This window comes from Phoca vitulina, unplaced genomic scaffold, assembly GCF_004348235.1.
Source record: "Phoca vitulina isolate PV1807 unplaced genomic scaffold, GSC_HSeal_1.0 scaffold91, whole genome shotgun sequence".
NCBI lineage: Eukaryota > Metazoa > Chordata > Mammalia > Carnivora > Phocidae > Phoca > Phoca vitulina.
Window position 1 is genome coordinate 3,150,181 of NW_022589794.1, and position 25,709 is coordinate 3,175,889.

The 25,709-nt window shown below is 42.2% G+C and overlaps 1 protein-coding gene across 1 annotated transcript in view; it reads right to left on the minus strand.

Moving 5' to 3' along the window:
• Positions 1 to 16,106: 16,106 nt before the first annotated feature.
• The window catches only part of ZNF891 (zinc finger protein 891), a 14,297-nt gene continuing 4,694 nt past the window's right edge, over positions 16,107 to 25,709 (minus strand). The window contains 10 exon segments of the mRNA XM_032396383.1: positions 16,107 to 16,398; positions 16,401 to 16,501; positions 16,503 to 16,629; positions 16,833 to 17,007; positions 17,009 to 17,595; positions 17,598 to 17,660; positions 17,663 to 17,892; positions 17,894 to 18,073; positions 20,739 to 20,858; positions 22,499 to 22,595. Of these exon segments, the coding sequence (XP_032252274.1) occupies positions 16,142 to 16,398; positions 16,401 to 16,501; positions 16,503 to 16,629; positions 16,833 to 17,007; positions 17,009 to 17,595; positions 17,598 to 17,660; positions 17,663 to 17,892; positions 17,894 to 18,073; positions 20,739 to 20,858; positions 22,499 to 22,595 (1,937 nt within the window). The 3' untranslated portion in view covers positions 16,107 to 16,141.

Below are 25,709 nucleotides of genomic sequence, written 5' to 3' on the forward strand. Positions count from 1 at the left end.
GGGAGAGAGAATCTCAAGCAGATGCTCAACATGGGGCTTGATCCCATGACCTGAGCAGAAATCAGGATTCGGCCGCTTAACTCACTGAGCCACCCAAGTACCCGTGCTATTATTTTTAATTAAAGTAAATACAGATAATTTCTAGATTATACAATAAGATATCAAGAGACTTGCTACTGAAAAAAGAAAATGAATAGCTTGTGGGCATTTTCATTATACGATATATTTGTCGTATCAAGAAGGTGCTGGCAGGGTTCACAGTTGCTTTCTTTCACTGAATTTTAGCACACAAATCTGTTACATCTTTCCATATTTAACAATGATTTTTCATAAACTAGTGCTTTCCAGAGGTAGCAGAAAAGTAAAAAGAAATTTGCCTGTTTTTCTTTTTTAAGATTTTATTTATTTATTTAATGAGAGAGAGTGAGAGAGCACAAGCAGGGGGAGAGGCAGAGGGAGAGGGAGAAGCAGACTGAGTCACCCAGTCCCCCTTAAAGTTGCCTGTTAATTTTAAGATGAAATTCTGTAACAATAGCCAGACACACTAAGATATAAAAGCAAACAGCAGGAGAAAAACATGTATGATGTTACACTTTAAATCACTTGTGGAACATAATATTGTTTCAGTTCCTATTTGTATTGTTGAGACAAGAACCATCTCTGTACATCTGAAGGGGTAGGCATCCTGCTTCAACATTATGAACTATGTAGTATAAGATGTTTGTATCTCAGGGCGCCTGGGTGGCTCGCTCAGTTAAGTGTCTGCCTTGGGCTCAGGTCATGATCCCGGGGTCCTGAGATCAAGCCCCGTGTCAGGCTCCCTGCTCAGCGGGGAGTCTGCTTCTCCCTCTGCCAACCCCACCCCCCACTCATGCTCTCTCTCGCTTACTGTCTCTCTCTCTCTCAATAAAATCTTTTTTTTTTTTTTTAAAGATTTTATTTATTTATTTGACAGAGAGACACAGCGAGAGAGGGAACACAAGCAGGGGGAGTGGGAGAGGGAGAAGCAGGCTTCCCGCGGAGCAGGGAGCCCGATGCGGGGCTCGATCCCAGGACCCTGGGATCCTGACCTGAGCCGAAGGCAGACGCTTAACGACTGAGCCACCCAGGCGCCCCCTCAATAAAATCTTAAAAAAAGATGTTTGTATCTCAGACACAATTTTATTATGTTTACATGTGTAATATTTAGTGAAACATGCTCAGGAATGCAACCATTACTTCAAGTGAGAATGGTACCATATTTTCATTACTTTGCTGTCATTTATTCAATTATCCATACGTTGTGAAAGCATCATACTCCCAATGAAGAGGTCTGTCCTTGGTAGAGGAACACATAACACATGGTGTTTTTTCTGGAATATGACTCCATATATTATTTCTGCGTGAAACCTTCCTTAACCAAGTTGAGCTTCAGAGTGGTTCCCTTGCATACAGTTGATCTGAGTGCACAGCCGGGTGGCTCTCGGCACCCGGCACACTTAGGTGCAGCTGCCCTGCACTGGTGCCTGTCTGATACGGGTGCGACAGTTCTTACGGTTCTCTCTCCATGTGAATGCAGTGTTGTTAGTATGAGGTCGGGTTTCATGGCTACTTATAATGTCTTCAAAAAGTCTGCTTTCAAATAGGATGTAGAATTGTGGCAACAACCAGATACAATACAAAAATCCTATTTTAAAAGGCATCATTGAGCTGTGGAAGCAAGAGAGAAATCCCAAGAGTTTTTGTGGTCAGTTGAAGTTGAAATGGCAGATTAGGAACTTGAGAATCTTCAAATGCATAGCTGGTTCCCTCCCCTGGGACATTTGCTGAATTTAGGACTGTGCAGGAGGCTGGAGAGCCAAAATAAAAGCTTCCAAAAGAGTGAAGTGTCTGCAGTGTCTTTGGTGCTTAGGAATGAAAAACCCACTCGAGAAGGTGGCTGCCCAAGATAAATGGCCAGTCTCCCCCCAAGCTGTCTATCAAAGTTTGAAGCTGCATGGGGTAGGAGGTTAAGGAGATTAGAAACTACCAAGCCCTCAGATTTATTTATTTATTTATTTTTAAAGATTTTATTTATTTATTTGAGAGACAGAGAATGAGAGAGAGAGCACATGAGAGGGGGAAGGGTCAGATGGCAAAGCAGACTCCCTGTCAAGTGGGGAGCCCGATGCGGGACTCGATCCAGGGACTCCAGGATCATGACCTGAGCTGAAGGCAGTCACTTAACCAACTGAGCCACCCAGGCGCCCTCAAGCCCTCCAATTTAAAAGCTTCAGGAAAGGGGCGCCTGGGTGGCTCAGTCATTAAGCGTCTGCCTTCAGCTCAGGTCATGATCCCAGGGTCCTGGGATCGAGCCCCGCATCAGGCTCCCTGCTCTGCAGGGAGCCTGCTTCTCCCTCTCCCACTCCCCCTGCTTGTGTTTCCTCTCTTGCTCTCTCTGTCAAATAAATAAATCTTTAAAAAAAATAAAATAAAAGCTTCAGGAGAGTCCTACCCAAAACAGAGGCTAAACAAGGGTAAACTGAAGCTTATTAGAAATTTAATGGAGCTTTGACCCAGCTCAATCTTACTGGACGTGGGTGATTAGCCTCTCAAACTAGCAGAGGAAAGGAGAAACTCTCTGGTAGAAGGTAACAGAACCTGGAGCCCCTGTGGTTCTTTTAAACATAAAGTCTGGCAAAATATATATATAATTACTAGGCATGTGAAGAATAGGATCACATATAGATATACTTCAGTTTATTGTGCTTTGCAGATACTGCCTTTCTTTTTCTTTTAATTGAAGGTTTGTGGCAACCCTGTGGTGAGCAAGTCTATCTGTGCCATTTTTCCAGTAGTATTTGCTCATTTTATGTCTCTATCACATTTTGGTAATTCTTTTATAATATTAATTTTTTTTTCATTATATTGAATTGCTGCAAGCTAATGATAAAATTTTAACAGATGAGGAGTTGCTTCTTATGGATGAGCAAAGAAGTGGTTCCCTGAGATGGAATCTACTCTTGGTGAAGATGCTGTGAAGACTGTTGAAATGACAGAGAACTTAAAATATTACATAAACTTGGTAAAGCAGTGGGAGGACTTGAGAGGATTGACTCTAATTTTGAAAGAAATTCTGTGGGTAAAATGCTGTCAAACAGCATCATACGCTATAGAGAAATCATTCATGAAAGGAAGATTAATTAATGGATTAAACTTCATTATCTTAAGAAAATGCCACAGCACCCCAACCTTCAGCAAAGACCGCCCTGATCAATCAGCAGCCATCAGCAGCGAGGCGATACCCTCCACCAACAAAAAGACTATGACCTGGTGAAAGCCTACGTGATGGTTAGCTCGCTTTTTTTTTTTCCTTTGGCAAGAAAATATTTAATTAAGGTATGTCCATTTTGGGGGGAAATAACTGTATTATACACTTAATAGACTGTAGTATAAGCATAACATTTATATGTACTGGGAAACAAAAAAACTTCATTTGACTTGCTCTGTTGCAGTATTTTCGCTTCACTGCAGCGTCTGGAAACAACCTGCAGTATCTCTGAGCTGTGCCTGTAATCAGTGAGAGACAAGATAGACAAGAGAAGCACACGCAGAGCTGACTTAGGTATTGGGGATTTTAGACAAGGATTTTGATGTAAATATGGTTAATATGTTAAAATATATGAGAGGATGAAAGAAAAAGAAAACTGGACAATTTCAACTAGTAATTAGAATCTATAAAAAAACAGTCAAATGGCTGGCTATTCTAGAATTGAAGACACAGTATCTGGAATTAAGAATTTAATAGATGGATTTAACAGCACATTGAACACAACAAAAGATTAGTAAACAGGAAGGCAAATCAACAGAAATACTGACAGAGGGAGAGAGGAAAAATATACCAAGGTCTGAGTGAGGACTCTGGCTTTGCTGTTCTTAGAAAGCTCTTCTGTCCCTCCAGTCTTCATCCTCCATGGAGGACTACTTCCTTTCCTTCAGATTTTGGCTTAAATGTCATCTCATGGAGACCTTTCTTGACTTCCTTATCTAACATAGGTCCCCTTATTCTTATCCTAGCATCTTATTTTTTCCACTCATATTTTGAATTTAGCCTAGAAGTCAATTTAGATGGTCTTTTTCTTAAGATTTTATTTATTTGAGAGAGAGAGTAAGCTAGTGAGCACGAGCAGGGGGGAGGTGCAGAGGGAGAGGGAGAAACAGACTCCCTGCTAAACAGGGAGCCTGACACGGGGCTTGATTTCAGGACCCCAGGACCATGACCTGAGCCGAATGCAGATGTTAAACCGACTGAGCCACCCAGGCTCCCCAAGTCTATCTCTTTTCAAAAGATTTTATTTTTAAGTAATCTGTACACCCAACATGGGGATTGAACCCACAACTCCGAGATCAAGAGTCACATGCTCCACTGACTGAGCCAGCCAGGTGCCCCTAAATGAAGTCTAAAAAGAGCCCATTCCCCTTAGCAATACTTTTCAAATGTCCTTTTCAAAAAGTTTGCCTTTAAAAAAATGGAGATAGAAAAAGTGGTTTTAAAAATGTAAAAAAAAGGGGGTGCCTGGGTGGCTCAGTTGTTAAGCGTGTGCCTTCAGCTCAGGTCATGATCTCAGGGTCCTGGGATCAAGCCCCACATCGGGCTCCCTGCTCAGCGGAGAGCCTGCTTCTCCCTCTCCCTCTGCCTGCCGCTCTGCCTACTTGTACTCTCTATCTCTCTGTCAAATAAGTAAATAAAATCTTCAAAAAAAAAAAGTAAAAAAAAAATCTGATACTTTAAAAAATGGATAGAATTGATATATCCAATAACAGTGTAAGCAAATCTGTGTATGACTTTGAAGATAGTAAAATCATGCTTTTGAAAATTATTAAGTTTCATGATGTAATTGTTTACTTAAAAAATAGAAAACTTAGCTCTTTACTATATAAACTATAGAATAGACAGGTAAAAGAAGAAATTTATGGCTCAGAAATCACTAGTAATATAGATCAGTGAACACAGATCAATGGAACAAGATGGAGAGTCAGAAATAAGCCCTCCCTTATATGGTCAATTAATCTATGACAAAGGAGGGAATATACAATGGAAAAATGATAGTCTCCTCAATAAATGGCATTGGGACAACTGGACAGCTACATGGAAAGTGGCTACATGGGCCACTTTTTTTTTTTTTTTAAGATTTTATTTATTTGACAGAGAGAGACACAGTGAGAGAGAGAGAGCACGAGCAGGGGTAGTGGGAGAGGGAGAAGCAGGCTTCCTGCAGAGCAGGGAGCCTGATGTGGGGCTCGATCCCAGGACCCCGGGATCATGACCTGAGCCGAAGGCAGACGCTTAACGACTGAGCCACCCAGGCGCCCCCATGGGCCACTTTCTTACAGCATACACAAAAACTCAAAGACTTAAATGGGAGACCTGAAATCTTAAAACTCCTAAAAGGCAGGTATCTCTTGGCCATTGGCCTTGACAACATTTTTCTAGATTTGTCTCCTCAGGAAAAGGAAACAAAAGCAAAAATAGACTATTGGTATTGCATCAAGCTAAAAAGCTTTTAAACAGCAAAGTAAACCATCAACAAAATGAAAAGGGAACCTAATGAATGAGAGAAGATAATTGCATTCAATGTGTTCAATAAGGGGTTAATATACAAGATACATAAAGAACTTATTCAACTCAATACCCAAATAACTGAATAATCTAATTTAATAATGGGCAGAGGACCCGAGTAGATGTTTTTCCAAAGATATATGGATGGCCAACAGACACAGGAAAAGATGCTCAACATCACTAATCATCAGGGAAGTGCAAACCAAAACCAAAATGAGATACCACCTTACACCTGTTAAAACAGCTAGTATAAAAAAGACAAGAAATAACTAGTGTTGGCAAGGATGTGGAGAAAAGAGAACTTTCATGCATTGCTGGTGGTAATGTAAATTGGTGTAACCACGGTGGTACACAGTATAGAGGTTCCTCAAAAAATTAACAATAGAGGGCAGCTTGCGTGACACAGTTAAGCATCTGACTCTTGATTTCGGCTCAGATCATGATCTCAGGGCTGTGAGATTGAGCTCTGCATCAGGCTCTATGCTGGGCATGGAGTGTGCTTAAGATACTCTCCCTCGGGGCACTTGGGTGGCTCAGTTGATTGGGTGTCCAGCTCTTTGATTTCGGCTCAGGTCATGATCTCAGGGTCCTGAAATTGAGTCCTGTGCGTTGAGTCCCGTGTCGGGCTCCCTGCTCAGCGGGAAGCCTGCTTCTCCCTCTGCCTCTGCCCCCTGCTTGTACTCGTGTGTGTGCTGTCTCAAATAAAATCTTTAAAAATATATATATAATAAAAAAAATAAACTGCAGTTCTCTGAACATGCTCCTCATGGTGGGATAGCTTGCTGAATGTGACTCCAGTGCTTAGAAAAATGAAATTTTGATTCATGCAATTTTTGCCTTATACAATCACTTAAAACGCAGCCCTTGTTTTAACTTAGGCCTCCACTAAAATACTAAGTTAAAAAGAAAAGGCATAAAATTTACTGAAAAGTTTTAAATGTTTATTTTTTAAAAGGTTTTATTTATTTGAGAGAGAGAGAGAATGAGAGAGAGAACATGAGAGGGGGGAGGGTCAGAGGAAGAATCAGACTCCCCACCGAGCATGGATCATGACCTGAGCCGAAGGCAGTCGCTTAACCAACTGAGCTACCCAGGCACCTAAAAGTTTTAAATGTTTAAATGAATACCTACTATGGGCCAAGTACCAGGATTAAAACAGTGAACACCTGAAACAAAGTTCTCACCTTACCAAAGCTTACAGTTTAGACGGTAAGATACACAATGAAACAGATGATACTGTGGTAGTGTGACCAGCCTGTGAAAGCAGAGGGTTCAGAGCCCCCGGTGAACAGGCCAGGTTATGGTCCAGAGAGGGAGTAAAGAGATGGTGTAGCAAGGAATGTGGCCCAGAAAGGTAAGAATTTGAGCATGGAAGGTCATGTAAAAAGATTTTAGCTTAAAGGAATGAAAAAGCCAGTGGAGGATTTAAACATGAACTATAATATAATGTGATTAGCACATTGGATGGATCATCCTGGGAGCAGTATGAACAAATGAAAGGAAAGCAAGATAGTTAAACAATATTGTTTGGATGTGAACATTGCAATGAACAATATTGTTTATTATAAACATCTGGAGGGGAAAATGGATTAAATACGTTACATCCATATAATCAAATACTAAGCAGCTATTAAGAATGAAATAGAACCATATATATTGGGGCACCTAGCTGGCTTAGTTGGTAGAACATGCAACTCTTGATCATGATCATGTTTTCAAGCCCAATGGTGGGCATAGAGCTTACTTAAAAAAAAAAAAAGAAAAAGAACTATATGTACTGACATAGAAAAGTAGATTTTATAAAGAGGCAAAGGTATGACCAATTTTTATAAGAAGAAAGCAATATATTTGTATGTATATAGAATAGAGTGTGACAGAACGCATATTCCTCTACAATGTTAACTTTCTACGGCAGAAGCATCTGAGAAGGAGCAAAGGTTTTCCCTTCTCTTATCTAGGACAGAAGTTGTTTACATTTTTCTCTCAGATGCATGTATTCGTTTTATAATTAAAACCCACTAACCATAATAAAAAATAATAGAAGGCTACCATGGCAGCTGCATGGAAAACATACCGGAACAAAGTAGGATTCAAGTCAGAGAATCCAGGTAGAAGGCTGTTGCACTAAAACCCTGGTGAGGTGTGCCGGGCGAGTCTGTGCCTGAGCCTGCAGCCCACATCCGTAGGCAGACCCCAGTCTCCGGCCCAGCACAGCCCCGAACACCACTTAATGTATCTCCTCGTGCACGGACCACATGCTTTTGGAATCACTTTCTATTTGCTGTCTGCTACTGCCATCCCCTCGAGGACTGCTAGCAGCTACTGAACAGAAGGAACACTTGGTTCCACGGCGTATCTGCAGGCTCTCCTGTCCGAGCTCTATGTGAATCCTTTCAGACCTAAGTATCCACCCTCTTTTTAGAACCTGCTGAGATTTAATTTATCCTCCCTTTAAAGTTTGTTTTCACTGGTCACAGCCCAAAGTCTCAGCCCACCCCCAGCTCTGATCTTATTTTCTCTGTAATACTGTCACAACACTCTTTGGTATTCCTCATGTCCCAGCCACAAATCCCAAATTCCTGCACTTCTGGGAATTGTTTACATGGTGCCCTCTTAGATTCCCCTGAATGATAAAGCAGCTCCTTTATGCCCTTAATGAATTCCCTAAATGTTCCCTTCACTTCTTTGCATTCACTTCACCTCTTTGGTTAGGTTTATTCCTAGGTATTTTATTGTTTTTGGTGCAATTCCAAATGCGACTGATTCCTTAATTTCTCTTTCTGCTGCTTCATTATTGGTGTATAGAAATGCAGCAGATTTCTGTACATTGGTTTTGTATCCTGTGACTTTACTGAATTCGCTTATCACTTCTAGCATTTTTTTTTGGTGGTCTTTCAGGTTTTCTATAGAGAGTATCATGTCATCTCCAAATAGTGAGTTTTACTTCTTTCTTGCCAATTTCGATGCCTTTTATCTTTTATTTTTTTAAGTAGGCCCTATGCCCGACATGGGGCTTGAACTCATGACCCTGAGATAAAGCTGCATGCTGTATTGAATGAGCAAGCCAGGCGCCCCTGGATGCTGCTTATTTTTTTTTGTTCTCTGATTGCTGTGGCTAGGACTTCCAGTACTATGTTAAATAACAGCAGTGACAGGGGACGTCCCTGTCTTGTTCCTGACCATAGGGGGAATGCTCTGTTTTCCCCAATGAGAATGGTATTAGCTATGGTTTGTTTTTTTTTTTTAAGATTTTATTTATTTATTTGACAGAGAGAGACACAGTGAGAGAGGGAACACAAGCAGGGGGAGTGGGAGAGGGAGAAGCAGGCTTCCCACTGAGCAGGGAGCCCGATGCGGGGCTCAATCCCAGGACCCTGGGATCATGACCTGAGCCGAAGGCAGACGCTTAACGACTGAGCCACCCAGGCGCCCCTATGGGTTTTTAATATATGGCCTTCACTGTGTTGAGGTTATGTTCCCTCTAAACACTTTGTTGAAGGTTTTTCATCATGAATGGATGCTGTACTTTATCAAATGCTTTGTGCATCTATTGATATGATCATATGGTTCTTATCCTTTCGTTAATGTGAAATCACTTTATCACATTTGTTGATTTGGAACTACTGAACCACCCTTGCAACCCAGGAAGAATCCCGTCTTGATTGTGGTGAATGATTTTTTTAAAATATGCTGTCGGTTTCAGCTTGCTAGTATTTTATTGAGAATTTTTGCATCCATGTTCATAATACTGGCCTGTAGTTCCCCCCCCCCCCCCCGCCCTTTTTTTTAGTGGTATCTTTAACTGGTTTTGGTATCAGGGTAATGCTGGCTTCACAGAATGAATCTGGAAGTTTTCCCTCCTTCAGAAAGTACCTCTTAAATTAAAAAACCAAACAGCACTTTATAGTTCAGATACTCTGAGGACAGCTCAAATAACTCAGATGTAAGTAAAGAAACAGGTAATTAAAACCAGCCCACCAACTCCTCCTTTCCTTTGCTTGTGGAAGTATCTTCTTACAGCTAACAATACTTTCACACAGTGCTCCAGACACCTCCAACCCCATCTCAGGAACTTCGTATTATTGACTCTCTCTCCTTACACCCGCATATTTAATCTCTCCATAGTGGATACATTACATTAGGATTTACACATGTTCTAGTTTCTCATTTTTTTTTTTTTTAAGATTTATCCATTCATTTGAGAGAGAGAGTTCTAAGCAGACTCCGCGCAAAGTGCTGAGCCTAACCTGGGTTCGATCTCATGACCCCGAGATCACAACTTGAGCTGAAACCAAGAATCGGTCACTCAACCAGCTGAGCCACCCAGGCACCCCTAGTTTCTCATTGTTTTTTTTTTTTTTTTTTTTAAAGATTTTATTTATTTATTTGACAGAGACAGAGACAGTGAGAGCAGGAACACAAGCAGGGGGAGTGGGAGAGGGAGAAGCAGGCTTCCCGCCGAGGAAGGAGCCCAATGCGGGACTCGATCCCAGGACCCTGGGATCATGACCTGAGCTGAAGGCAGACGCTCAACAACTGAGCCACCCAGGCGCCCGTTTCTCATTGTTTTAAAAATCTCTTGCCTTGACCAAATCTCTCTTGCTACTACCCTTTTTCTCGTATTCAAACTTGTCTATATTCAGTCTTTACTTACTTTATGGATTACTAAACTCATCCCAACCTACCATCCATCCTCAACATTATTATTTCTAACCAAGGTCAACAATATTCCTCATGTTGCTCTGTGATACATTCACTTTTTAAGACTTCATTGAATTTGACCTCTAAGTAGTATTTAAAAGAACCAACTTTATCTTCCTTCTTGAGACACTAGTTTGTCTTGGTCTGGCAAAACTCGTCTTTATGGTTCTCCTCTTATCTACTAAGATTCCTTTTTTAAGGCTACCTCTAAATAGAGCAGGTCTTCATGATCAGTGGTAGACACTGTCTTTTTCCACCATCCATTTTCCCTATGCAATCTTAGTCACCTTCACAAGACCTACTATAGTCTATTTACTGATGTTGCTAAAGTTGCATCTCTGTCCTTGACACCTCCTCAGGTCCAGAACTGCAGCATACCATCCAGTTCATCTGGATGTTTCACAACTCTATAAAGGTATCATGACTAAAACTGCACCTACTACCTCTTTCTTCCATCATAGGTTCCTCTTTCTATGTTTTGTTTCTTAATAAATTAGAGCTAAGCTGGTCAGTATCTGTAAGACCAAGTAGCAAAATCTCAAGGGCTGCTTTCAGCAACTAAAACTGGTAACTTCCCCTCTCTGAAAACTCTCTGGATTTCTAATACTCAAATATTGGGATTTCCCTGCTTCTCTGATCTTTCGGCTTTGGTGACCTTGGATCCATCATTATTTCTAGCCTAAGCACAAAAGTTCTGTCAACATTCTTCTTTCATTCCTCCCTTCTCTATGTTCCTGTCCAATATATGCATCCAACCTAAAATATTTACTCTACGTACCTCTTTGGTTTTTCTCTTTTTAAAAAACAAGGTTACTGTGTGGACTGTAGGCATGTGCTTTTTAACATCAATAAGCTTACTTTTCTCACATAAAAATATCCAGATACAAGCAGTACACTTCTGGTACAGCTATTTAAAGAGGTCTCTGAGGAACCAGGATCTCCTTCTATACCATCCTTAGGCCATGGGTGTCATTCTCATGGTCACAGATGGCTCCTTCAGCTCTAGGAGTGGAAAACTGAAAGGGAAAAGAATGGGGAAGGCAGAAAGGTAAAGTGCAAAAGGCAAGAAGAAAAAACCAGGTAAGTCTGTTTCCAGTGATACTATTTTTGATTAATCAGGAATGAGGATTATGGCTACAGTTGGCTGCAAGGAGACTGAGGAGTTTTGTAACTCGACATATTGCTACTGTGAGTTAAAATAGGATTATCAATAGGGAAGGATGAGCTGGATGGCTGACTGCCTACTAACAATACCTGCCACAACAGGCCAGAAAGCAACTCCCAAGAAAATACCAATAAATATCATATGAGCCACCCCAGACACTCTAAACATAATGCAGTTAATTTATTATTTTTTTAAAATTTTATTACGTTATGTTAATCACCATACATTACATCATTAGTTTTTGAAGTAGTGTTCCATGATTGTTTGCGTATAATACCCAGTGCTCCATGCAGAACGTGCCCTCTTTGATACCCATCACCAGGCTAACCCATCCCCCACCCCCCTCCCCTCTAGAACCCTCAGTTTGTTTCTCAGAGTCCATCGTCTCTCATGGTTCGTCTCCCCCTCTGATTTCCCCCCATTCATTTTTCCCTTCTTGCTATCTTTTTTTAAAAATATATAATGTATTATTTGTCTCAGAGGTACAGATCTGAGATTCAACAGTCTTGCACAATTCACAGCGCTCACCATAGCACAAACCCTCCCCAATGTCTACCACCCAGCCACCCCATCCCTCCCACCCCACCCCCCACTCCAGCAACCCTCAGTTTGTTTCCTGAGATTAAGAATTCCTCATATCAGTGAGATCACATGATACCTGTCTTTCTCTGATTGACTTATTTCGCTCAGCATAATACCCTCCAGTTCCATCCACGTCGTTGCAAATGGCAAGATTTCATTCCCTTTGATGGCTGCATAATATTCCATTGTATATATATACCACATCTTCTTTATCCATTCATCTGACGATGGACATCTTGGCGCTTTCCACAGTTTGGCTATTGTGGACATTGCTGCTATAAACATCGGGGTGCGCGTACCCTTCGGATCCCTACATTTGTATCTTTGGGGTAAATACCCAGTAGTGCAATTGCTGGGTCGTACAGTAGCTCTATTTTCAACTTTTTGAGGAATCTCCATACTGTTTTCCAGAGTGGCTGCACCAGCTTGCATTCCCACCAACAGTGTAGGAGGACTCCCCTTTCTCCACATCTCCGCCAACATCTGTCATTTCCCGACTTGTTATTTTAGCCATTCTGACTGATGTGAGGTGGTATCTCATTGAGGTTTTGATTTGGATTTCCCTGATGCCAAGTGATGTTGAGCACTTTTTCATGTGTCTGTTGGCCATTTGGATGTCTTCTTTGGAAAAATGTCTGTTCATGTCTTCAGCCCATTTCTTGATTGGATCATTTATTCTTTGGGTGTTGACTTTGATAAGTTCTTTATAGATTTTGGATACTAGCCCTTTATCTGATAAGTCATTTGCAAATATCTTCTCCCATTCTGTCGGTTGTCTTTTGGTTTTGTTGGGTGTTTCCTTTGCTGTGCAAAAGTTTTTATCTTGATGAAGTCCCAATAGTTCATTTTTGCCCTTGCTTCCCTTGCCTTTGGCGATGTTTCTAGGAAGAAGTTGCTGCGGCTGAGGTCGAAGAGGTTGCTGCCTGTGTTCTCCTTTAGGATTTTTTTTTTAAGATTTTATTTATTTATTTGACAGAGACAAAGATAGCGAGAGCAGGAACACAAGCAGGGGGAGTGGGAGAGGGAGAAGCAGGCTTCCCGCAGAGCACGGAGCCCTATGTGGGGCTTGATCCCAGGACCCTGGGATCATGACCTGAGCCGAAGGCAGACACTTAACGACTGAGCCATCCAGGCGCCCCTCCTTTAGGATTTTGATGGACTGCTGTCTCACATTTAGGTCTTTCAACCATTTGGAGTCTATTTTTGTGTGTGGTGTAAGGAAATGGTCCAGTTTCATTCTTCTGCATGTGGCTGTCCAATTTTCCCAACACCATTTGTTGAAGAGACTGTCTTTTTTCCACTGGACATTCTTTCCTGCTTTGTCGAAGATTAGTTGACCATAGAGTTGTGGGTCCATTTCTGGGCTCTCTATTCTGTTCCATTGATCTATGTGTCTGTTTTTGTCCCAGGACCATGCTGTCTTGATGATTACAGCTTTGTAATAGAGCTGGAAGTCTGGAATTGTGATGCTGCCAGCTTTGCTTTTCTTTTTCAGTATTCCTCTGGCTGTTTGGGGTCTTTTCTTGTTCCATACAAATTTTAGGATTATTTGTTCCATTTCTTTGAAAAAGGTTGATGGTATTTTGATAGGGATTGCATTAAATGTGTAGATTGCTCTAGGCAGCATTGACATCTTCACAATATTTGTTCTTCCAATCCATGAGCATGGAACATTTTTCCATTTCTTTCATGAGTATTTTATAGTTTTCTGAGTACAGATTCTTTGCCTCTTTGGTTAGATTTATTCCTAAGTATCTTATGGTTTTTGGTGCAACTGTAAATGGGATTGACTCCTTAATTTCTCTTTCTTCTGTCTTGTTGTTGGTGTATAGGAATGCCACTGATTTCTGTGCATTGATTTTATATCCTGCCACTTGACTGAATTCCTGTATGAGTTCTAGCAGTTTTGGGGTGGAGTCTTTTGGGTTTTCCACATAAAGTATCATATCATCTGCAAAGAGTGAGAGTTTGACTTCTTCTTTGCCGATTCGGATGCCTTTTGTTTCTTTTTGTTGTGATTGCTGTGGCTAGGACTTCTAATACTATGTTGAATAGCAGTGGTGATAGTGGACATCCCTGCCGTGTTCCTGATGTTAGGGGGAAAGCTCTGAGTTTTTCCCCATTGAGAATGATATTTGCTGTAGGTTTTTCATAGATAGCTTTTATGATATTGAGGTATGCACCCTCTATCCCTATACTCTGAAGAGTTTTGATCAAGAAAGGATGCTGTACTTTGTCAAATGCTTTTTCTGCATCTATTGAGAGGATCACATGGTTCTTGTTCTTTCTTTTATTAATGTATTGTATCACACTGATTGATTTGTGGATGTTGAACCAACCTTGCAGCCCAGGGATAAATCCCACTTGGTCGTGGTGAATAATCCTTTTAATGTACTGTTGGATCCTATTGGCTAGTATTTTGGTGAGAATTTTTGCATGCATGTTCATCAAGGATATTGGTGTGTAATTCTCCTTTTTGATGGGGTCTTTGTCTGGTTTTGGGATCAAGGTTGGTGGCCTCATAAAACAAGTTTGGAAGTTTTCCTTCCATTTCTGCTTTTTGGAACAGTTTCAGAAGAATAGGTATCAATTCTTTAAATGTTTGGTAGAATTCCCCTGGGAAGCCATCTGGCCCTGGGCTTTTGTTTGTTGGGAGATTTTTGATGACTGCTTCAATTTCCTTAGTGGTTATAGGTCTGTTCAGGTTTTCTATTTCTTCCTGGTTCAGTTTTGGTAGTTTATACATCTCTAGGAACATTCCATCCCAAAGCAACAGAATACACATTCTTCTCTAGTGTCCATGGAACATTCTCCAGAATAGATCACATCCTAGGTCACAAATCAGGTCTCAACTGGTACCAAAAGACTGGGATCATTCCCTGCATATTTTCAGACCACAATTCTTTGAAACTAGAACTCAATCATAAGAGGAAAGTCAGAAAGAACTCAAGTACATGGAGGCTAAAGAGCATCCTACTAAAGAATGAATGGATCAACCAGAAAATTAAAGAAGAATTTAAAAAATTCATGGAAACAAATGAAAATGAAAACACAACTGTTCAAAATCTTTGGGATGCAGCAAAGGCAGTCCTAAGAGGAAAGTATATAGCAATACAAGACTTTCTCAAGAAACAAGAAAGGTCTCAAATACACAACCTAACCCTATACCTAAAGGAGCTAGAGAAAGAACAGCAAATAAAGCCTAAACCCAGCAGGAGAAGAGAAATAATAAAGATCAAAGCAGAAATCAATGAAATAGAAATCAATGAAATAGAAACCAAAAGAACAGTAGAACAGATCAACGAAACTAGGGTCTTTGAAAGAATTAACAAGATTGATAAACCCCTGGCCAGACTTATCAAAAAGAAAAGAGAAATGACCCAAATAAAATCATGAATGAAAGAGGAGAAATCACAACCAACACCAAAGAAATACAAACAATTATAAGAACATATTAAGAGCAACCATATGCCAGCAAATTAGATAATCTGGAAGAAATGGATGCATTCCTAGAAATGCAGTTAATTTAGAAATCAACAATAATAAGGGTGTCTGGGTGGCTCAGCCGGTTGGGCATCTGACTCTTGATTTTGGCTTGGGCTGTGATCTTGGGGTTGTGGGGTCAAGACCTGCACTGGGCTCCACACTCAGTGGGGAATCTGCTTGGGATTCTTTCTCTCCCTTTCCCCCTGCCCCTTGCTCTCTCTCTCTAAAATGAATGTCTTTTTTAAAAAAGAAAATAAGAAAATAACTGCAAACTTTTAACTATTTTGAAAACAATTCTAAACAGTTATAGACTTGTTAAGTCATAATAAAATTTTATACAACATTTAGAGTTAAAATAAACACAGACCAAAATGTGTTACATAGTTGAAGAGGTATTTAGAGGACTATAGTCTTTTTTTTAAGATTTTATTTTTATTATTATTTTATTTGACAGAGAGACAGAGCACAAGCAGGGGGAGTGGCAGGCAGAGGGAGAGGAAGAAGCAGACTCCCCGCTGAGCAGGGAGCCCGATGCGGGATTTGATCCCAGGACCCTGGGATCATGACCTGAGCTGAAGGCAGATGCTTAACCGACTGAGCCACCCAGGCGCCCCTAGAGGACTATAGTCTTAAATGCTTATTTTGGGCGATAAAGCCTGAAATAATGAGTTGGAGTCCACCTGAAGACAATAAATCAATTCCACATTCATAACATTTATAGTTTCTCTCCCAGTATGAATTCTCTTGTGTATAATAAGTGAAGAACTCCAACTCAAGGCTTTTCCACATTGAATACATTCATAGGGTTTTTCTCCAGTGTGAGTTCTCACAAGTCTCCTAAGGGAAGAGGAAACACTGAAGGTTTTCCTACATTCCTTACATTGATGGGTTTCTCTCCAGTATGAGTTCTCACATGTATTCTAAGGGATGAGAGACCACTAAAAACTTTCCCACAGTCATTGCATTTGTAGAGATTCCCTCGAGTGTGTTTTCTTGTGAACTTTAAGGTGCGAGCTTATAGTAAAGGCTTTTCCACAGTCATTGCGGTCATAGAGTTTCTCCCCAGTATGTATTCTCTTGTGCACTATTAGGTAAGAACTTGTGCCAAAGGGGGCGCCTGGGTGGCTCAGTCGTTAAGCGTCTGCCTTCGGCTCAGGTCATGATCCCGGGGTTCTGGGATCGAGTCCCACATCGGGCTCCCTGCTTGGCGGGAAGCCTGCTTCTCCCTCTCCCACTCCCCCTGCTTGTGTTCCTGCTCTCGCTATCTCTCACTCTGTCAAATAAGTAAATAAAATCTTTAAAAAAAAAAAAAAAAAGAACTTGTGCCAAAGGATTTTCCACAATGATTACACTCATAAGGTTTCTCTCCAGTGTGAGTTCTCACATGAATCTTAAGAGATATTTTTTGACTGAAAGTTTTTCCACATTGATTACATTTGTAGGGTTTCTCACCAGTGTGAGTTCTTACATGTCTCCTTCAGGTTGAAGAATCGTTGGAAGACTTTCCCACATTCTATACATTCATATTGTTTTTTGCCCATGTGACTTTTCTTGTGCAAAATAAGATTACAAAGTCTTCTGAAGGCTTTCCCACATTGATTACATTTATGACATTTCTCTCCATTAGGAGTTTGCTCCTGTTGCCTATTGGGTGGATGATGACAAAAAGTCTTGCTTTTATTACATTCATAGGAATTCTCCACCATATGAAAATTGTTATATATAGGTAGCATATTATTATGCTTGAAGTGTATACTATGTTTGAAGCATGCACATTTTTGTGCTGAGTTTTTTTCAAGATGCCACAGAGCTCTATCATATTTATGACTTTCACAGAGCTTCCCTCTTACACAGTTTCTCTTGTAGTTGTTTACAACTGAATGATGTTTCAAACTCTCAATATCTAATTGACATTTATGGCAATGTTTACTGGTGGAGACTCTCTTTGAAAAAACAAGTTTTGATCCAAGTTTAGACTTTTCCTCTAATTCATGATGGTCACAGAATCTCTCCTGAGGTGCTGTTTTCTTTTGGGTCACTTTCCTCAAATTTCTCTCTGGGATCTTGTGCTGTTTTCTGATCTATGGCATTCCTGGTCTTCACTTAATGTGGAGGACCAATTGTCCATTATGAATCTTATCATTTTTCACTCCATTGGATGATTTTTCCCTAAAAATATTCTTTGGTTTTAAGTTCAATCTCCCAGTCTGGATAGGTGCCTTAGAGAAGTCTCCTTTTCATAGTTCTTATCTCTTCTTGACCCAACGGGGAGATCACAGTAGGCTTCCATAATTGATATTCCATTGAGGTAAGAGTCATATAGTTTTCCAGCATCACATCTCTGTAAATTCGTCTCTGACCAGAATCAAGCAACAGCCACATCTTTAAAGGTCACTGGTACCTGTAACCAGGTTGCTGGAAAACCAGCCACCATCCTTTCTTCCTCAGTATTTCTCACGTATAAACAGGCAGAATCCTGTGTTGGCAGAGCCCATGAGGGATAGGTCAATGGCTGCCATCTTAAGAGTCTGAAAGTGATATCTGCCTGCACAATAGGGTACAGAGATCAGGATATTTTCTTGTTCCTCTGATCCAATCAGGGTGTGAAGGCATTTCATGGGGTGTCCTCCCTGTAGCCAAAGACGCAGGTTCAGGTAAAAGAAGAAAGGTGGAAACAGAGCCCCACTGTTGGCAAGGAAAAAGAAAAATTGTTGACCCTCCCCCCTACTCCCAGCAAGGTTTGACCAGCTTAAAATCTTTACAGGGATTTGTAGTCACATATAATACTGTCATCCTTGGCCCCCTTCTAGAACTTGCGTTATTTGTACTAGCTTCTCCTGGAGACTACTGTTCAGCACAGGTGTGAAAGGAGCATGCATTATTAAAAGAAAAAAGATTAAAGCTAAAGAGAACCAGTTCAAAGAGGCATGGTTAATTAATTAAATTTTGTGCATACTTTGCTACTTTTTTAGTTAACTTTTGGAATGGGAAAATAATTTTCCTGTCAAACATAATTATTCTAGGTATGCTTACTTTCCTATATATAACTTGTTTACCTGAATAACCTCATACATGATTAACAGCACTGATGATTTAGCTCCTACTCGGGAATTTTATTGGAGTTGTTAAAGGTACATACATGACTTTGAAACAAACGTTCATTTGATTACCGTCAAATCAATCTCTCTCCCCAGAGTATATGTTTCCTCATGATAATTTATTCTATCTAGAACTTGAATGGGATCAACAAAGAAGCATGATCCATGATCCAAACTTTGGGAATGAGGTCTTAAGGTTAATAAGATGGCACAGTACTTTCCTACACAATTTTTACAAAGGCTTTAAAATAAATCTTAAAAAGATACAGTGTGAATACAAAAAAATGAATGCTTAGAGCCTTTAAGATCACAACAAATCATGCAATAATTTGTTATGCTAGTTTTTTACAGGTGTTACTTTTTGCAGGTTAGATGATAACCTTCAAATGTGAGCCCTCTATCTCAATGCTACAATAGAGTTCAATTTTAATGGACAAAATCACAGAATTGGCAATTTTATTTAGACAAATATCTTTGACAGGTAGATTCTATGTCCTTAAACCAGAAGTGTATATAAGTCTGTAACTTTGGTGTAAACTGTACAGAAATAGATTTCCATCTGATTTGTTCATTGCTGTATTCCAAGTACCTAGAATATTCCTAGCACATGGCAGATACTTAACAAATATTAATCGAATAAGCTGAATGAGTCCATGGCAATTAAGGTTTTGTGAAGGAACCCCCCCCCACCATCCATACCCTTCTTTCAGAAGGAAAAAAAATTAGAAAGTTATGCTTTCTATTCAAAAAGGAACTTAGTCTTCTGGTTAAAGCTTTTTAAGCTAAAAATTGTACTCTGGACTTGTTCCTTAATTCCCCATGTTTTATTTCTTTTCTAGTTACAGAACTAATTAGAAAAACTAAACACTTTAGGGACAAACATGAAAAAGTATCTGAATAAATGGAGGGATTCATCATGATCATGGATGGAAAGATTCAATATTATAAAGATTTCAATTTTTCTCTAACTAGAATTGCATTGGATTTTCATTAATCTATATATTCAATAGGGATTTTTTGAAATGACAATTTGATTTTAAGGTTTTATAGCAAAATGAAGGTACATAAATAACAAGGCAATTATTAAAATAGTGCTTTACCCTACTTTATTTATTTATTTATTTATTTATTTATTTATTTTAAAGATTTTATTTATTTATTTGACAGAGAGAGAGACAGCGAGAGAGGGAACACAAGCAGGGAGAGTGGGAGAGGGAGAAGCTGGCTTCCCGCTGAGCAAGGAGCCAGATGTGGGACTCGATCCCGGACCCTGGGATCATGACCTGAGCCGAAGGCAGACGCTTAACCATCTGAGCCACCCAGGCGCCCCACCCTACTATATTTAAAAATGCATTGGGGTGCCTAGGTGGCTCAGTCATTAAGCGTCTGCCTTCGGCTCAGGTCATGATCCCAGGGTCCTGGGATCGAGCCCCGCATTGGGCTCCCTGCTTGGCGGGAAGCCTGCTTCTCTCTCTCCCACTTACCCTGCTTGTGTTCTCTCTCTCGCTGTCTCTGTCAAATAGATAAATAAAATCATAAAAAAAAAAAAGCATTATAAATCTCTAGTAACTTGGGTGCTTGGGTGGCTCAGTTGGTTAAGCATCTGCCTTTGGCTCATATTGTGATCCCAGGGTTCTGGGATCAAGCCCCACATTGGGCTCCCTGCTCAGTGGAGAGCCTGCTTCTCCCTCTCCCTGCCATTCCCCCTGCTTGTGCTTGCTCTCCCTCTGTCAAATAAATAAGTAAAAATCTTTAAAAAAAATAAATCTCTAGTAATTTAAACAGATGATAATGGGGCAATAATAAAAAATAAAACAGCTTCAGAAACAGATTGGTGTGTAGCTAGACATTTAATATATGATAAAGGCAGCACTATGAATCACTGCGGGGAAAGGATGGAATAGTTATTAAATGGTGTCAAGACAGCTGACTATCTCTTTGGAAAGCAAATTCTACTTCACACATTCCCATTCCCATCTGGATCAAGGACATAAATAGGTATGTAATAGGAATTCTAGAAGAGGAGGACAGAGGGAATATAAAGCAAGCAATATTAGTGATAATGGTTGTTCCTATCCCAAGCTGAAAGAAAGATATGGGTCCTTCACCTCCAAGTGTATGTATGTACCACATGCCACACTGAGGAAATTTCTGAAATCCACCGGATACATTGGAAGTAAGCTGTAGAGCATCAGGAATGATGAGTAAAATTTTGAAGTTACTGGAGAGAAAAGGCAAATCACTATACCTAATTGGTATAAAGAAATACCAATTATACTGACTACAGACTTTTTGGCTGCAAAGATGAAGCCAGAAGACCACAGAATAATATCTTCAAAGTGTTAAAGGAAAACAGTTTCAACCTAGAAGTCAATAGTATCCTAAAAAGTGAGAAAAACACTGGCATATTTCAAAGTGACAGCAGCATCCTCAAAGATGCTCATAAGATAAATGCAATTGAAACAAGAATGGGATATAATTTCTCTAAGGCACACCTTAAATTAAAAGAGACCTAAAACTGCATGAGACTTATTTAGACCATGAGTCAAAAACAAAACAAAACAAAAAAACCACACACACACACTTACGAAATAACAGAAAACTTTGAACACTGCCTATACATTTGATATTAGAGAAGTACTGCTAATTCTGTAGATGTGATAATATATTTTTTATGATTTTTAAAGGAGTTACTGGAGAGAGATTTTGAAATATTTACAATATACCACATAAAAGATCTGCTTCAAAATAGTGATGGATACAAGGGTGTCTCTTATACTTTTTTGTGTTTTGAAATTTTCATAATATAAATCTAAAAATCATTAGATATTTCATTCATAAAACATTAAAAGGATGTATGGCTGTTTTTTTTAACATATATATAAAATCACAAAATAAGTGGTCTTAGGAAATTTAAAAGTATAATAACAAAAACAAAAAAAGGTAAAAAAGATTTAAAGACAAAGCTGAGGAACTCTTCCAGAAAGCAGAACTCCCAAAAGAGATAAGCAAAGAAAAAGGTAAGAAAATTACATGATCAATTTCAAAGGTTCAACACCAGATTATTCAGAGTTCCAGAAAGAAAAAACAGAAGAGAGAATCAAATACAGGAGAAATTCCTTAAAGTAGTGAAATCTGTAAGGACCGACCCATCAAAACGGCAATATTTCTTTTTTTTTGTTTTTAATATTTTATTTGAGTGAGAGAGAGAGAGCAGGAGTGGAAGGGGGAGAAGAGGCATCGTGAGAGGGAGAAGCAGGCAGCCCAATGTGGGGCTCCATCCCAGGACCCTGAGATCATGACCTGAGCCCAAGGGAGACACTTAACCGTCTGAGCCACCTAAGTGCCCCAAAACGCGCAATTTCTTAAAAGACTGGAACTAAACTTATCAACATGAAAGTTTTGAATACCAAAAATAAACTGACGAATCTAAAGGTTCCAAGAGATGATAAATAGGTTACATACAAAAGAACAGTAACAGGTGTAGAATAGGACTTCTCAATGGTAACACTGCTTCATTTCTATTTGGCTTTGCCCACTTTTAAAATTCCAAGGGAAGGCAAGTTCTTCCATCGACCGCCTAAGAGTGGCACTGCAAGAAGCAACCACCTCTCCTCCTCTCTGCCATCTGCTCAGCAGCCACAAAGCAGCAACCATGTGCAAATTCATTTCCATCCAGGCTGGTGTTCAGATTGGCAATGCCTGGTTGGGAGCTCTACTACCTGGAACAGGGCATCCAGCCCAATGGTCAGATGCCAACTGACAAGACCACTGGGGGAGGAAATGACTCCTTCAACACCTTCTGCAGTGAGACAGGTGCTGGTGCCCAGGGCAGTGTTTGCAGACCTGGAATCCACAGTCATTGATGAAGTTCACACTGGCACCTACCACCTGAGCAGCTCATCACAGGGAAGCTCACCACAGCCAGTAACTGTGCTGGAGGGCACCACACCATCAACAAGGAGATCAATGACCTTGTCTTGGACTTAAGCTCAAAAAAGAAAAAATGGCTACAATTATAGCAATGATTTTAAAATATCACTAAAAAGCCGTGATTTTTAAAATCTCCAAAAAATCACTATAGAAGATTAGGATGAACAACTTCATGCCACCAAACTTATAAATTCACAGGAGATGAACAATTTTCTAGAAAACCTTAAGTGTCCAAATTGACTCAGTAAGAACTATAAAACTTAAATCCATCAACAACCATTAAAAAAAAAAAAAAAAGAATCAGAAGTCAAATATCTACCCCTAGAGATTTTGAGTCCAAAACTTACAATGGAAAAACTACTTTACAAAATAGGAGGAAAGAAAAATCTATGCTTCCCAAATTATTCATGAGACTTGTGAAATCCTTTTACTGTACAAAAGACAGTACTACGAAGATAGCATAGAGGCCGCTTTTAGGCAAAGAGGCTGGAGCGATGGAATGTGGAAAGGGCCCACAGTGACCCCCTGGCTGAACACACACCTGCCCATCAGGCGACCCACCTTAAAACAGCCGACCAACGGGCTACTTACAAGCCGGTAGTTACCAAAAAAAGCAAAATGCCCATACATCTCCGTACTTTCTCACCTTCTCCTTTAACAAAACAGCCCCACCACTGCCTTGCTGCCGCCGGTTTCTCCTCTGCTGTCCAGCCGCCCCACCCCCTGCGGTGGGTTCAATAAACGTCTATCTCCTTTGTTCCACCTGGGGAAATTCTTTTCACCGCCGGAGCCACCGGCTTCCACCCCAACGTGGCCCCACATATGCGGGCCCCCCAGATAGTACAAGGAAAGAAGATTAAAATGCAATTTTAATTCTGAACTCTGAAAAAGCCCTAAGCAAAATATTAACAACTTGAATATGACTGTGTACTGAAGTAATAAAATAGTATCACATTCAAACAGGGTTTGAAGAACATTTGCAAGAATTACTGCCAAGCAGAAAAACTACTGTTACTGTAATAGTAACATTTAATGAACACTCTTGTACCCACTGTATTTTGAAGCAGATCTGGGGATGCTCTATCATTTGTAAATATTTCATAATTTATCTCTGTATAAGTATTTTTTTTTAAGATTTCATTTATTTATTTGGCAGAGACACAGCGAGAGCAGGAACACAAGCAGGGGGAGTGGGAGAGGGAGAAGCAGGCTTCCCACGGAGCAGGGAGCCCGATGCGGGGCTCAATCCCAGGACCCTGGGATCATGACCTGAGCCGAAGGCAGACGCTTAACAACTGAGCCACCCAGGCGCCCCTCTGTGTAAGTATTTTTTTCTTTCCTTTTTTTTTTTTTTTTTTAAAGTAAGTTCTACGCCCAACGTGGGGCATGAACTCCACCCCGACATCAAGAGTTGCATGCTGTATAGACTGAGCCAGCCAGGCGCCCCAGAATTTATCTCTGAATAAAAATCTTAAAAAATCATAACAAGGATATAGTCACACCCACAATATTAGCAGGAATTGCTTAATATCAAATATATAGGCAGTGTTCAAACTTTTCTGTTATCTCATTAGATTTTTTTCAAGCAATTTCTTTGACTTACGGTCCAAATAAGGTTCATGTAATTTCAAGTCCCTTTAATTTAGGGCTTGCCTTAGAAAACAGAGATCTCGTTACGGTGATGCAGCCCATTAATAAATGAAGGGACTAAGACGGATCGAAGAAAAGCTCCCGCACAGAGTACGGGTCAGTACAGGACGCCCACCACGGACCGCCAGCAGCACTCACGGAGGCGGCTTCTCCTCGGTCCGCCCCCGGCCCCCCCTCCCCCCACGCTCCGGGCGTGGCTCCGCGTCTTCCCAGCCTCCGTGTCCCGGCCGGCTGCAAAGCCAGGCCTGGCCGCCCGCAGAGCTCGGGTGGGCGCTGAGCACCGGAGCGACCACTCCCCACGTCCCCTCTCACGGGCCCCGTCTACTCAACTCTGCGCACTCCTACACGCTCACCTGTCCCTGGGGGACCTGCCTCGGCGTCGGAACCACCGGTCCCCCGCGGGAAGGGAGAGGAGAGCGCGCGCTGGGCGGGCGGGCCGGCGGCGGCGTCCGGAGGCCCCCAAGCCGAAAGAGGAAAGCAGCAACCGCAAGTCCCGCGCTCAGCGGCCCCAAAAACCCGCAGGGCGGGGACTACATTTCCCAGGAGGCCCCGCGCCGCCCAGGCCTGCCCCGCGGAGGGATTCTGGGCTCGCGTCCCGGCTGCGCTCCGCGGCTGAGAGGCCGCGGCGCGTGCGTGCGTGGACGGGGTAGAGGGGGCGGAAGGAGCGTGCGTGGGACAAGCCGCAGCCGCGGCGCGTGCGTGAAAGGACTTGGGGGGGGTGGAATGTGTGTGGGACGGGCTGAGGCCGCGGCGCAAGCGTGAGGGGCCGCGGGCGTGGGCGTGTGTGGGGCGGGCCGGGACCGCAGAGCGTGCGTGAAGGGACGGGGGCGGTGTGTGTGGGACGGGCTGGGGCCGCGGCGCGAGCGTGAGGGTCGCGGGGTGGGCGTGTGTGGGGCGGGCCGGGGCCGCGGCGCGTGCGTGAAGGGACGGGGGCGGTGTGTGTGGGACGGGCCAGGGCCGCGGCGCGTGCGTGAAGGGATGGGGGCGGTGTGTGTGGGGCGGGTCGGGGCCGCGGCGCGTGCGTGAAGGGACGGGGGTGGCGTGTGTGGGACGGGCCGGGGCCGCCGCGCGAGCGTGAGGGGACGCGGGCGTGAGGGACGCGGAGTGGGCGTGTGTGGGGCGGACCGGGGCCGCAGCGCGTGCGTGAAGGGACGGGGGCGGTGTGTGTGTGGGACGGGCCGGAGCCGCGGCGCGAGCGTGAGGGTCGCGGGGTGGGCGTGTGTGGGGCGGGCCGGGGCCGCGACGCGTGCGTGAAGGGACGGGGGCGGTGTGTGTGGGACGGGCCGGGGCCGCAGCGCGTGCGTGAAGGGACGGGGGGAAGGGGGGCGTGTGTGGGACGGGCCGGGGCCTCGGCGCGTGCGTGAGGGGATACGGGCGTGAGGGACGCGGGGTGGGCGTGTGTGGGGCGGACCGGGGCCGCAGCGCGTGCGTGAAGGGACGGGGGCGGTGTGTGTGTGGGACGGGCCGGAGCCGCGGCGCGAGCGTGAGGGTCGCGGGGTGGGCGTGTGTGGGGCGG